We start from the raw sequence: 14,696 nt of genomic DNA, 5'->3' as shown, positions 1-14,696 counted from the left end.
GTATGAAAGCTTGTAACTGGATGCATCGCAGATCATGTAGTATCAATGACAGACTGTCATGCCTGTACAGGAGAGCTGAAAAGTGGAAGGGATTTTACCCTGCTGAACCTGCGGGTTCCCGAGTGTGTTTGCATTGTTGCTGTCAGGTGTTAATACGTTGTCCACAGGAAAAAGTCCAAGGGTTTCCTGCACGTCCCAGAATCTCAGTGCTCACAGTTCTTGTATAGAATGTGTAGTGCCTGAATACGCCCCTACATATTTTATACCATATATTTAAGTAATCTCTAGGTCATCATAGCACCTAATACAGTATAAGTGCTGTGTGACTAGTCCCCATGCTCTGTGGTTTAAGTTTGTGTGCTTAATACAGACGCAGCTCTCATAAGCCTAATTACATTTTTGTGGTTGGTTGTTTTGTTGGTTTGGTTTCGTTTTTGAGACAGGGTTTCTCTGTGTAGCCCAGGTTGTCCTGGAACTCACTCTGTGGACTCAGATCTGACTGGGATTAAAGGCCACCATAATCAGCTCATGATTCTGCTGCTCAGTCAGTCTGTAGTGTGGAGCACACAGATACAGAGAACCAACTGCATCTCTTCTATTTCCTTTATACAAAATTGTAGTATCCACTGAGCCACCTTGTTGCCTAAGGGAAGCTAAACTTTAATAATGATTACAGGAAGTCTAGTTTTCAGGTAATGTCATTGCCAACTTCTATGTAGTTTAAAAATCACTAAGACCATATTGATAAAATTGACTTAGGTGGAATATGTTGATTTCTTTAGAAACATTTAAATGTCAGAAACATGAATTAAATCAATAGAAGTAAAGACAGGATCTGTGGTAAATATTGCTATCACTGTATTATTAGTCTAGTTAATATAGAGAGTAGTGTTTACAGATTTTTTTTTTTTTTTTTTGGTTCTTTTTTTCGAAGCTGGGGACCGAACCCAGGTGTTTACAGATTTTTAAGACTAGACATTCATGGTTCTCCTGTTATACAAAGAGACACCCTAATATTAGAGGCAAATTTGTGTAGGTGGAGTCCTGTGTCTTATTGCATTTATTTGTATGTGTGTGTGATCATATGTGTATGTATAAGTTAGAACACAACTTTTCAAGATTTGATACTATTTTTCCACTTTGTTGGTCCTAGGGGTTGAACTCAGGTCATCGTGCATTAAGATGGTGCAACAAGCACCTTTATCCACTGAGCTATGTTAACAGCACCCACAGATTTGCTCATGACTATTCCGCCTTTTCAGGCACCAGACATGTATGTGGTACAAAGTCATACAGGGAGTCAAGCATTCAAATGCATATTAATTTTTATAAAACAGTAGAGATTATAGGTTAATTTTGGCTTCCTTTACTTTCAAAATCTTTGTAATAAGTGCAAGGGGAAAAAAATTGTAGCTGCTGATTAAGTCTCCAGGTGAATAGCTAGGGGCCGTACAGTGTGGCTGGTGTTAGGAGATAACATAGGAAATGTTACTGATTTGCTTTGCTCAAACTAGTTGAATGTATTCATGTACTTTCCTTTTCCCTTTTCCTCTTAGGAAGCCATCATACAAATAATGAAAATGAGGAAGAAAATTAGCAATGCTCAGCTGCAGACTGAATTAGTAGAAATTTTGAAAAACATGTTCTTACCACAGAAGAAAATGATAAAAGAGCAAATCGAATGGCTGATCGAGCACAAGTACATCAGGAGGGATGAGGCCGACATCAACACCTTCATATACATGGCGTAGCTGAATCCAGCCTGCCGCAGCTACACATCTGGAGACCTGGGCAGAAGGTTGTCCCAGGCTGAGCTGGAGGAAGGTTTATTTGGACTTTGATTACATAAATATTAAACTCTGCCTTACCTTACAAAGCGACTATATTTTGCCAGTCACATTAGTCAGCATGATGGCAATCCCTTCATGTTGCACACTCTTTAACAGCATGCTGTTTTGTGGAGAAAATTGCATTCATGAAGAGCCCATTATGAACTTTCAAAGTCAATTCAATTTTTACCCACCCAGAGAAATAACATTTTGGAAGGGTGAGGGTGGGGTTCCTTTTGCTTCTTTTATCCCCCTTTCCTCTTTAAAGGAATATACTTGCACAAGGAAGGATTTTCAGATACTCATGCACTGAGAAATGCTGGGGTTTTTTGTTGGTTTGTTATTTTTGGGTTTTTTTTTTTTTAATGCAATTAAAGCTAGAGGCAGCACTCAGCTTCTTTTGATGCAGAGTGAATTGTCAACACTGTTGGGCAAGGGCAGGCACACTTGAGAAGACAGTGTGCCAGTGTTGAGCTGTTTGTCAAACACTGCTTTCACTTTAGTGACTGGATCTTAATGGTAACGGAAACTGGTATTAAATATTTCTACCTTACAAATGCTGATTTTCACTGAGCAGGAGAGTGCTGTTTAGTCATTTGTTGTTAAACATGAAGATGTGGGATTTTCTTTTTAGACTTTGTATGGCTGGAGAGCTTGTTTTGAAAACATGAAGTTTATAGTCAATGTTGTTTCAGTTAAAAATTTATGGGTTTAGGTACATCACTGATTACAGAAATCAGAATCCCGAAGTAAACATGTTAAGTGTGTTACTAATACACTTAATACTTATACACCTAATATTTACTATACTGTACCTAAATTTGTTGAAAACAATGCAGAAATATTCTGATACAGTACAGTGAGAGAATTGCTTTCTTAACCTGTAGCATAGAATTATTTGGTGATTGAAAGTGTTGTGATTAGGAATTTACCACCTCAGTTTTCTGGAAAGACATTCTCTATTTAAAAGTAATAATTACCCGCCACTTAGCAGGAAGAAAGGTAAGATTACGACCTGCAACCTGCAAAGCACTCAAGAGTTGCTAGTCCTAACGTGAGCAGTAACCTTGCCAAATATGTACATATATATTTATATATTTTAAAAATAAACATTTTTAAAATGTTTAGAGGGCAACACCTACCTTGCTCCTCTCGTTAATCCAGAGCGGTGACTCAGGACCTCACAGACAGAGCAGTGGGAAGTTGGAAACTGAGGACTCAAGCAACTGAAGAGAATTATTCCCCAGCAGGAAAGATGGCTCCCTGTGGATTTTTACTCATTGTGGTGCACGTTTCAAGTTTTCTTGCAAATTTTAGAACTTTTGATGTTAAGTAGTATTTTGAAGTCTGGTTCTGAAGCTGACAGAACATGGAGTGTTGAGAAGCATACAGTAGAACACGAGTGTTGAAGCATACAGTAGAACACGGAGTGTTGAAGCATACAGTATTACATCACCACAGTGGGCTGTGGGTTCGCCTGCTGCTCAGCTTGGGAGCTCCTTGCTGGAAGGAAATAAAGTATATGTTAGATGTTTAAGGTTTTGATAATTATAGTCGAATATCTGTTCTGAAACTCATAGGAAGCTGGAGTGCATGTGTGCTTCCCGTCTGCCCTGCAGCTCTGAGGTGATGTGGAGCAGGAGTGAAGAGCAAACTCAGTGCTTGCTGCCGTACCGCGTGGATGATGGTACATCCAGATTCAGAGGGATAGTTTTATAACGACTGTGGCCCTTCTGTTTAATAGCTTGGTGTTGGCAAATTTTCCTCTCCCAATACCAGAATGCCAAAGGAAGAAACAATCAAGGGAAAAATTTTAGGCCATTTCTTAATGTTTAAGATTTGTCATTTTAAACCATAATTTTTCTTAGAACATCTTTGAAATTTCTAATCGCTTTGGTCATTTAAGAATGAGAGCTGCGATGTTTTGATTTATAAAGGCAAACTTAATGCAAAGTGGGTAACACTAAATCCATAGCAAAGTTTTTTATTAAATTTTTATAAATTTTTTAATAGTTAATTATGTCCTAATTGTATTTTGGGGAATGAGCAGCAGTAAATACCACAGACTTAACAGTTTTCATCCTTTTTTTAAAGTATATATATACAAAAGTGTAACTACGTTTTGGTGTTTATCAAAACTATTTAGTTGACAAGGTGCCTATACCATTGTTGAGATTTTCTTTAAATGTTTTATGAATAGATTTGAAAATTTTAAAAAATCCTGAAACAGATCTTACACAGCAAGAGTTTTCTGAAGGTCCAGAACCACTGACACAGTGTTCCCTATCTGATCTCTCTTCCCTGCAGACTTTATATTCTTGCTATCTGAGCAGGGCCAAACACGTCACAGGTGAGGGGAGGGAAAGCCCAGCTTCCCACTCAACACCAGAGAGGCATTTTTAAATGAATGATGTGGCTTGCTCAGAGGTTTGAGTACTTCTCTCTATCTTAGGTGGCACTGTCTGTAAATGCTAACCTGTCACCATCTCACAGCCATAGTAAGGAGACGGAACAAATTCGCCCAGTGGAAAGGATAGACTCATCGATGTGTACAGTTAGACAAACATGAGGCCCTCATTCTAATAATTTTATAAGAATCTTCAACTAAATTCTGAAGTCTCCCAATTTTTGCAGTTATTGGAGGAGATCCCTGAGTTTACCAGCCTGTTCATTGAAAGCTCTTACTCTGTGCACAAATATTAAAGTCACCAAAAAAGTGAACTGTTAATCATTCTTATTTTTTAAACTCCATTAGATTGACTGGTATCATTAGCTCTGCTGCAAGGGCACATTTTTCAATTCAATCTGGTGATATATTTGCTAAGTCTACAGAAAGTTTGCTGTCATAAACTCAAGCTGGCTCTTCTGTCTTTGTGTGAATGACTGGGATGCTGCCACAAGTTTTCCCAAGGTCACAGTTATGAGAGAAACATTGTTTGAGAGCGTTCCTGTCATCTACACTATGTGTGGTCTGGAGTTCCTGAGGTGTAGTCTCTCGTCCTGACCTGTACAGTTTTGAATGTGCACCACTCCATACTGAGATGACACTGTACAGTTTTCCATGGTAGCAGTTTCTGTATGCAGTAGGCTGAAATATTTTGATGAACTGCTTAATTTTTGGATTTTATTTTTTAAGTTGTATAATTTATTTTCTTGCAAAATAAAAGTGTAATATAAAACATTTCATCTATCCAGAAAATCTTGATGTTCTACCATAAAAATTTTACAACAGTTAAAAATTTTTGGCAAGCCAGGGCAGTATCATGTACCTTCAATCCTAGCATTCTAGAGACAGGGGCAGAGGATCTCTGAGTTCAAGATCAGCCTGGTGTACTGACCAGTTGCAGGCCAGTCAGGGCTAGCCTGTCTTTAACATCAGTGAAAATTGTTTCCGTCGGGTAGGGCTGCTGCTTGTCATCCAGCTGCTTGGGAAGATGTGGTAGTGGATGGTTCAGGCCCAGCTCAGGACTAACATGGACAGGCACAGGGAGACTGCCTCAGTGAAGAACATCTTGTTATGTGTTGGGATAGAGTAGCACATTTTAGCCACCATGAAGACCAGCAGCAAGACATGACAGTTGGGTGAATGAACACATGGCTTTCTAAAGGCTCAAACTTTTGCCTTCACTAGAATTGTGGGAGTTGAGGAATAGGGGTGACTGGGAATTGAAGCTACAAAAAAAGTATTTAACCTGAGCCAAGATCAAAAATTAAGATTAATAATTATGATTAGATTTTAGGCCTTCTTCTACAAGTGCATTCCAAAGCTTTGGCATTCGAACCCAAGGCATTTTGCTAGAGTATCTTAATGAGGAAAGTACACCCCACCACCAAAGGAAACAGGCTTTACAGAGAGCTGCATTAGAAAGTTAACTCCCTGGTAAAGAGCCCAGACTCATACAGACAAGAATGGAGTTTAGAGGCATTGAAGATTGAAACAGCTGGGTGTGTTTAGGATAGACATTTCTAGCATGAAAGAACTTGCATGAAATAAACACCTTTCGCCAGACAACGGAATCCTGGTAATACTTAGTGTGCTGGACTAAGATGCTAATCTGTTAGTTTAGTCCTGGTTGTTCTGGAGCTCACCCTGCCTCCCTAGTGCTGGGATAAAAATGTATGTGCTGCAACATCTGCCTTAAGTTTTTGCTTCGTTTTCACAAAATTTTGAGGGGCTTGTGGCTGAACAGGTAAGAGCATTTGCTGCCTTGTCATAGGTCCTGGGCTTCATCCCCAGTGCCTACCTGGTGGCTCACAACTATCTGTAACTCCAGTTTTCAAGGATCCCAAGCCCTTGTCCTTCCTCACGGCCACCAGACATACATTTGGAGGACAGATGCATGCAGGCAAAACACTTATACATATCTGTTTTTAAAAATCACATAGGTCTCAAATGGTTAGCTTCAAGGTCTTAGAAAAATAACAATGTCAAAATCACAAAAATCAGGGCAGAAATCAAATGAAGAAGCTAGACAGGTGTTACATGTCTAGACTGCCAGGACAGGGGAGGCTGAGGCAGTAATATCACTTCAAGGTCTAGGCTAGCCTGGTCTCAGTGAGTTCCAGGCCAATTAGGGCTATGCAACAAAACCTTGTCTCAGGAAAAGACCAAAAAAAAAAAAAAAAGAATAAGTAGAAACAAAGGAGAACAAAGGTCCAATGCCTTTTGAAAAAAACAAAAATGACAACCTCCAGCTGAATTAGCCAAAAGAGAAAAACATACAAAAAAAAATAAAATTAAAGGTGAAAAGAAATATTACAATAAACACTAGTGTCAGGACTATTTTGATAGCTTCTATTCCATCAAATTAGAAAATCTAGAAAAAAAAGTAAGTCTATAGACAGCTATGACCTGTTAAAGCAAAATCAAAGGACAAACCTAACAATGAGATTGAAGTAGTAAGGATTGGGTCATCGTGTCCGTGTAGCCCTAGCTGTCCTGGGACTGGCATTGTAGACCAGGCTGTCTTCAAACTCAGATCGACCTGTCTTTGTCTCCCAAATGCTGCAATTAAAGGTATTCACCGGGGCTGGGGATTTAGCTCAGTGGTAGAGCGCTTAAGCGCAAGGCCCTGGGTTCGGTCCCCAGCTCCGAAAAAAAGAACAAAAAAAAAAAAAAAAAAAGGTATTCACCACCATGCCCAGGACAGATGGCTTAGTGGGTGAAGCTTGCTGCCAATCCTGCAACCTGAGTTTGATCCCAGGTACTGTTATGAAAAGAGCACATTCTCCATCCAGCAAGTTTTTTTCTGATCTCCACGTTCCTGCTGTGGGACATTCATCCCTTCTTTGGCAGTTACATACACTCCAAAACAAAAACTCCAAAACTACAAGGTAAAACAAAAACCATGTTGGAGATGTGTAGACTTCTTATACAAGCCCATTCCAAAGCTTTGGCAGTCATCTAAGGTGTTTTGATAAGAGTATCTTAATGAGGAAAGCACACCCCCACCACCCAAGGGAACCATAGGCTTCATAGTGAATATGTAGCTTAGTAGAGTACTCCCTAGATTACATGAAGCCCTGGGTCCAATACCAACTGTATCCCCAGCAATCTAAAGGTGGAGGCGGGAGGAATATAAACTCAGGGTCATCTTTGACCACCTAGTGGGTACTCCTAGGCTGCATGAGACTGACTTTAAAAACAAAATAAGTGGGACTTATGTCTCAGCAGTTAAAATTACTAGCAGCTTTTAGAAAGGATCTGTGTTTAGTTCTTAAAACACACCTGACAGTTCCCAACTACCTATAACTTCAGTTCCAGGGGTCTTGACACCCTCTAATGCCCTCTTCAGGCACCTGTATGCACATAATACATGAAAGAACGTGCACATACACATACACACACTTTACACCAAAAGGGTCTGGGAAGATGACTCAGTGTGCAAACTGCATGCTTCACAATTGAGAATTTAAACCAACACCCATATAAAAAGCTAGGCATGGTGGCCCTCGATTGTATTCCGAGTGACACGGAAGGGGTTGGAAGAGAAGGAGCAGAGACAACGGCTTGTTAGCCAGCCATTCTAGTGAGCTCCAAGTGCAAGGATCGACCCTGTCTCACAAAACAAACAAAACAAAACCACCAAACAAAAAACAGCAGAGATGGGGCCGGAGAGATGGCTCAGCGGTTAAGAGCACTGGACTGCTCTTCCAGAGGTCCTGAGTTCAAATCCCAGCAAGCACATGGTGGTTCACAACCACCTGTAATGGGACCTGATGCCCTCTTCTGGTGTGTCTGAGGACAGCAACACTGTACTAAAATACATCAGATAAACCTTTTTTTAAAAAAAAGTTTAAAAAAAAGGCGGAGAGCTACACAATTACATAAAACAGGTTAACTTGAAGTAAATTGTTCAATGTGTATGTTGTGGTACCTTTTGTTTCACATAAAAGAAAATTAATGTTACAAGTCAGATCTGCTAGCCCCAACTGAAGATTAAAAGTCAGCTAATGGGCTAGGTATAGTGCTTTTAATCCCAGCACTAGGGAGGCAAAGACAGACAGATCTCTGAATTTAAGGCCATCCTGATCTACATAGTGAATCCTAGCATAGCCAGACTACACAGTGGGACCCTATTTAAAAACTAACCAAACAAAACCCAAACAAAACAACCGCCCAACTAACCTTAGCAATGGGTTCCACAAATAGGAAAATTATCATTTAACTAATATCAGTTAATGCATAGAGGGTTTTTGTTTCGTTTTAATTTTTTGGAGACAAGGTCTCCGTTTGTGGTTTTAGTGATTTGGGGACTCGCTATGTGGACCAGGCTGGCCTCGAACTCATAGCGCTCCACCTACCTCTTTCCTGAGTGTGTCCTACCACACGCAGCCTACAGGGAGTTTCTCTGAAAGTTATGTAATCTTATTACTCAGTGAAGTTTAGATAGTAATATGTATTTTACTTAGCATCCTACAGAAAAACAACTTCAAAATTCTCTTAACATAGTAATTGGTTTATTTGTATTATAAATAAATGTAACTGGAATTGCTGGATACGTTTACCAAAATCCTTTGTCTGGATAGATACAGTCACACGGTCAGGCGCAGCAGAGTGAATGGAAAGTCTGGGACTGTATGGAAACAACAGGCATCAAGAGCTTAAAAGCGGTTTAGGCTGCACCAGCCAGGTGTCAAGCCTCGTGGTCATTAGTCCATTTTTGTCCAGGAGAGCCTCTCCTCTGTCCTCCTGCCAAGCGCCAGGCCCCGCCCCTGGCTACGGGCCAATCGCCGCTGAGAGCAGCGATCTCTGACTGCTATTGGAGGAGAGGGCCGGGGCGGTGCCCGCCACGACGTCGTGGGGTCTGCTGTGGGAAGTGGAAGCAGCTGCGCGTCTCTCTGCCCTTGACAAGCTTTTCCGGTCTCCATGGCTGCCCTGGCGGTTCTACACGGCGTCGTCCGCAGGCCTCTGCTCCGCGGGCTGCTGCAGGTGAGCAGGTTCAATTCCGGGGGTGGACTGGATTCTGGGGAGCCCGCTCCCCGCCTGAGAGGTCCGTCCTCGCGGGCCACAGTGCTCTGCAAGAGCGCCTCGGGTGTCTAGTGGCCGCGTAGTCGTGTGTCCACCAGTCTGTCTTTGCTGCTGTCGCACACCGCACCGCACCGGCTGTGCAGTAAGGCGTGGGTCTGGCCCGGCGCGATCCCAGGCTGCAGAGAGATGAGTCTGCAGGCCTAAGGAGTTTCTGAGACGTTTAAAGCATACCAGTGACCTTGTGGTTTTCTTTTCCTTGTATTTTTATATGTTTGTTTGTTTGGTTTTTTTTTTTTTTTTTTTTTTTTTTTTGGTTGTGAGCCTAGCCTTTTAACGGCTGAGCTATCTCTCCAGCCCTGGTTTGTATTTTTGATACAGGTTTTTCTGTGTAACCCTGGCTGTCCTAGAACTCCCTATCTCTCTCTAGACCAGCCTGGCCTCGAACTCATTATCCTTCCTCCGCCTCTAGAGTGCTGGGATTAAAGGCATGCGCTACCACCTGGCAACCTTTGGTTTAATTATTGGTCTTAATGAGGGCTCAGGGCTTAATGATTGTCACTACATGACAATCAAAAGATTGTTTTAAAACTAACAAGCTGGTTACTGAGACGGTATAGGAAATAAATGGTATTTGGAGTGAGTGCCTCTCTTGTGTTCCGTGAACACCTGGTACTTTCCAAAGGTGGCATTCCAGATAGCGTTTGCCAGTCTTTAAGAGTCTGCAGTTACCTTTGCCCACTTTTTGTTTCTGTAATGAGCAGGGCTCCCTGAACTGGATAGTTCTGGCAATAGGAGCTGAAAGAGAGCAGGGGGCTGGAAGCTGAGGGGAAACAAACTATAAAATGAACCTTACTTGAGTTGCTGGTGTCTCCAGTTCCAGCAACTCTACAGGCCAGGGCAAGAAAAGCTTGAGATCAAGGGTTTCAACCCACGTGGGCAATGTGGAGACACCCAGTCTCAGGAAGATAAAAAAAAAAAAAATAAATCCTGGGTGATTGCAGTAATAGGAAAGCCAGAAGGCTAGTTTATTTTCTCGTCTAGAGATGGGCAGTACCTCACCCATAAAATAAGTGTTCCTAATAAAGACTCATGTGCCTTTTTCCTTCTAATCCTTCCTTCTCTTCCCCTCCCTTCTCTTACCTGCTCCCCCTTTCGTTCCCCCATCCCCCACTATTACTCTCTTTCTACTGGTTTTATAGTCTAGGCCATCTGGCTTTGAACTTCTCACTCCCTACCTCAGCCTCTGGATTATCTGGGATTGAAAGTGCAGGCCATAATGCCCAGAGGAGTTCTTGATCAGTTCGTAAGTTTCCGCTGGGACAGCTGGAGAAATTACAGTGAAATTAAGTTAACTGTGATGCTGAATGGAGGTTCCTAGGTGAATTAATCAGATAAGCCAAGTACTCAAGCTGTGCGAGCAAAAGTGTGCAGAGCCTTCTTAGTTTACACTGAGGATTTTATAACCAAGTGCAAATTATCTTCTGCATGGGAAAAGTGAGTCTGAACTGGTGTGGTGGAGTCCATCTATATGCAATCCCACACTGAAGAAGCTGAGGCAGGAGGATTGTGATTTGAGGCTACCCTGGGCTGCATAGTGAGATGGTCTCAAAGCAGTGCAACCAGAATAAAATTGATCAAAGTATAGAACTCCAGTCTGAAGGAGGGATTTCTGCACAATATCAAAAGCAATTTATCAATGAGTTTCCTCTGAGTCCTGGATTTGGGGCCTTCTTTATAGTCTTCTTCTCTGGGTCCCAGGGACTTAAATCTGTCTCTTCCCAGCATTAATTTTTATACAGTCTAGTTGCTTGTGTTCTGGGCTCTTTTTACTAACTATAGGTCATATAGCATGTGCCATGCACCCTCTCCCCTTTATGTTGGGTATTACTCTAAGATGGTCTCCAGAATGCATCTTGAGTTCCGGAATTAACAGTCAGGTGCCACATCATGCTTGGGACTGAATCCAAGTTCTCCAGTCCAGTTCACTCTTTTGAACTTTAGAAATGAATGATTGGATGTCCCTTTAATTAAATTAAGCAGTCACTTATGTAACCATAGAAATCTTTCTGAAAAGAATTTTTCATATTCTGTGCCATATTGTGGAATAGAAATTGACCTTTCACCCATTGTGTGGGCTCTTTAACCTTCGCTTTCAAGCACACAAAGCCTCTCTATGGTCAACAAACCGTTATGGGACTTTATCTGTTATCTTTACCTGTTATCTGTCTGTTTTTGATTTTTTTTTTTCAGACTGGTTTCCTCTTTGAATCCTTGACCTGGAATTCACTCTGTAGACCAGGCTGGTCTCAAACTTTGATACTGACCTGCTTCTGCCTCCTGAGTGCTGGGACTAAAGGCGCAACCATCACCATCCAGCTGTCTGGGTTTTTAACTCAAATCTTGTGTAGCCCATGCTGGCCTTGGATTCCTGATCTTTTTCCTCCACATCCTGAGATGCTAGGAGTGCCTAGCATGTTGGGCAGGGCTTACAATTATTTTAACATACAGGATTTGCCTGTAATTTTTTTTCTGTGTCTGATTATACCTATACCTACAAAGGAGAAAAAAAAATTAGGGTTACTGTTGACTGACCTGACCAGTGAAGTAAATGATCACTGCCCAACAAGAGATGCCGTGCTCTGGGAGGAGAAGTACCTCCGGTTCCTGAGGGCTGTTATTCTTTTAGTAAGCTAGAGATTTATAATAGTCTAAATGCCAAAAGGAGAGGCCCTAGAGGACTTGACAGCCTTTCCCTGGTTTGTGACTTCAGATGCTGGATCTGCCAGGCTGCCAGGGCTTTAGACTCCTGTTTGTGACAGGAGACCAACAGTACCCATGGGTGCTCCTGACTTTAAGGTATTCCGGATCCTGTGTCGAGCCCTTCTGTACCTCCTAACAGTAGCCACGCTCAATGTTGCCTGCCCCCTTCCCCACCTTCTACTCTTGCCTGCTGTGGCTAGAGCTTTCTTAGGAAAGCGGCTGGGGCAGGATCCATGTCTGCAGCTGTGTGCGAAGCCTCAGTTCATGTGCCTACTCCTGCATGTCACCCAGCATGTCTGTCTGGTTTTGTGTCAGCCAGACACAAGTTAAAGTCATCAAAGAGAAAGGAGCCTTGGGTGAGGAAATGCCTTCATGAGATATTTTCTCAATTAGTGATCAGTGGAGGAGGGCCCAGCCTACTGTGGGTGGTTTCATCCCTGGGTTGGTAGCCCTGTGTTCCATAAGAAAGCAGGCTGAGCAAGCCAAGGGAGCAGGCCAGTAAGCAGCACCCTTCCATGGCCTCTGCATCAGCTCCTGCCATCAGGTTCCTGTCCTGTTTAAGTTCCTGTCCTGACTTCCTTTGGTGATGAACAGCAATGTGGAGGTGTAAGCTGATTAAACCGTTTCCTCCCCAGCTTGCTTTTGGTCATGATGTTTTCTCAAAGCAATAGAAACCCTAAGGCACCCAAGGAGTGACATTAGGGCCTCAGCAAGCATCCTTCCATGGAGCTCTGCTCTCAGCCCTGCCCTGTCCTCTCTTCCTGGGTTTAGTATATGCTGCCTGTTCTCCACAATGGGCTGGCCGTTGCCCTGTGCCTCAAATGCCTAGTTCTCCCTAAGGCTGACTCTGCTTTTCAGTTCTATGGCAATTCCAGAGAGGCTTTTTGACCGTGTCAGATAGATGGGCTGCAGCTACTCTGGGCTTCTTGTTTGCTGCTTCTTGTTTGCTTGCTTTCTTTCTTTCTTTTTTTCTTTCTCTCTTTCTTTCTTTCTTTCCTTAAAGATTTATTCATTTATTATATATAAGTACACTGTAGCTGTCTTCAGATACACCAGAAAAGGACATCGGATCTTTTTACAGATGGTTGTGAGCCACCGTGTGGTTGCTGGGAATTGAACTCAGGACCTCTGGAAGAGCAGTCAGTGCTCTAACCACTGAGCCATCTCTCCAGCCCTGTTTGCTGCTTTCTTAAAGCATCACTGGGAACATGTTTTTCAGCCCTGTTAGTAAACATCAGACTTTGTTCTCAGACCTGGTTAGCACCTGCGACCCTCACCAAAACAAGTAAACAGTATCCTGTCATTCATTCTGAGGGAGGAATTGATGGTGCCAACATAAGAAAGAGCTAAAAAAGTAGAGGTCAGATTTGTTATATATTATCTAGAAATAGGGTCAGGCTACCCTAGGACTTGTTATAGAGTCCCGGCTATCCTTGAGCTCAGGATTCTCCTGCCTCTGCTTCGCTAATGCTGGAATTACAGGCGTGTGCCATCATGCTTAGTAGCCCAACTTTAAATAAAGTAATTAAAGAAAACCTTGTAGGGTTTGTCATTTGAGTTTTGACATGAAGAATAAAAACAGACCAGCTGGGGCAGAGGGATGGCTCAGTGGGAGAGAGGGGAGAGAGTGACAGCCCTGGTTCAGACCCCTGGACTCACACTGAGTGATCCACCTCTGTAATCCCAGCGCTCCTGCAGTGACATGGGGGATGGAGACGGGAGAACTGCCTGCCACAGTGGCAGGGACAAGAGAGGCTCTGTCTACCTCAGACAGTTTGGAAGGTAGGCACTAACTCCCAGTGACTTAATGTATGCCACGATGAATGCACTTTCTGTTTGTCTGTCTCTCTGTCTCTCTGTCTCTCTGTCTCTCTGTCTCTGTCTCTCTGTCTCTGTCTCTCTGTCTGTCTGTCTGTCTCTCTCTCTCTCTCTCTCTCTCACACACACACACACACACACACACACACACACCAGAGTCAGCTCCATTGTGCTGCCAAGGCGAGGTTCAGGGCCCGCTCTCCTGAGTGTACTGCTGGTGATAGATGGGGCAGGTTCTCCAGAGTACAGCATCCAGTGAGGGGCAGGACCAGTTATGCACAGCCCTTGGACATACAGGGTCCCTGGTGACTGTCCCAACCAGGGACAGCCCATGTTCTCTAGTGGTCATATGAGTCATGGACAATAACACCAACCCCTGCCACTGCATAGCCACAACTCATACATGTCCCTCAGAAGCACCTTGGGCCAGGACCTCGCCGTGGCCCCATGTGGTGGGGCCGGCCACTCACAGCAGGCTTCTTATCTCCACACCCGAGTCTCCAGTTCTGTTTCTCTTCAAAATGCTCAAGCTGCTGCAGTTGTGTTTCTCTCCCCATCTGACCGCCACATACTCCCACATTTTGTATTGGCTGCCACTGGATGCCCACGAGGCTGGTGTGCCCCTGGGTGACATCCTCCATTCATGCCATGTGGTATGGCAGCAAGCAGGTGCCTATGGCCGTGAGCTGGAGGGCAGGTCTGTGGGTGGCCTGGTAGTCCACAGGTCTCTGTCTGTGCTGCCTGGACTTGATTTGATTTGTTTTGATTTGATTTTCTGAGTCCTAGACATTAAACAGCTTTGGCCACCAAGCCAGGCA

The 14,696-nt window shown here is 43.1% G+C and overlaps 2 protein-coding genes and 1 long non-coding RNA gene across 8 annotated transcripts in view; 2 read left to right on the top strand and 1 right to left on the bottom strand.

The window, feature by feature from the left end:
* LOC120094160 (uncharacterized) overlaps positions 1-1,814 on the bottom strand; it is a 64,872-nt gene extending 63,058 nt beyond the window's left edge. For all 4 annotated transcript variants that reach the window (XR_015627679.1, XR_015627681.1, XR_015627682.1 and 1 more), the window contains exon 1: positions 1,651-1,814. This is a non-coding gene — a long non-coding RNA (uncharacterized LOC120094160). The remainder of the gene's footprint in view (positions 1-1,650) is intronic.
* The window catches only part of Cul5 (cullin 5), a 53,720-nt gene extending 48,710 nt beyond the window's left edge, over positions 1-5,010 (top strand). The window contains exon 18 of one of the 2 annotated variants that reach the window (XM_087563581.1): positions 1,557-5,010. In XM_087563581.1, the coding sequence (XP_087419707.1) occupies positions 1,557-1,751 (195 nt within the window). In that variant the 3' untranslated portion in view covers positions 1,752-5,010. 2 annotated transcript variants of the gene reach the window in all.
* A 4,100-nt stretch (positions 5,011-9,110) lies between these two features.
* The window catches only part of Acat1 (acetyl-CoA acetyltransferase 1), a 28,997-nt gene continuing 23,411 nt past the window's right edge, over positions 9,111-14,696 (top strand). The window contains 1 exon segment of one of the 2 annotated variants that reach the window (NM_017075.2): positions 9,111-9,261. In NM_017075.2, coding sequence (NP_058771.2) covers positions 9,199-9,261 — 63 coding nt within the window. In that variant the 5' untranslated portion in view covers positions 9,111-9,198. 2 annotated transcript variants of the gene reach the window in all.

The sequence above is a fragment of the Rattus norvegicus genome, chromosome 8 (assembly GCF_021556685.1).
Source record: "Rattus norvegicus strain SHRSP/BbbUtx chromosome 8, alternate assembly SHRSP_T2T, whole genome shotgun sequence".
NCBI classification, from domain to species: Eukaryota; Metazoa; Chordata; class Mammalia; order Rodentia; family Muridae; genus Rattus; species Rattus norvegicus.
The sequence above is the reverse complement of the archived record's forward strand: the minus strand, read 5'-3'. Positions and strand labels throughout refer to the sequence as shown.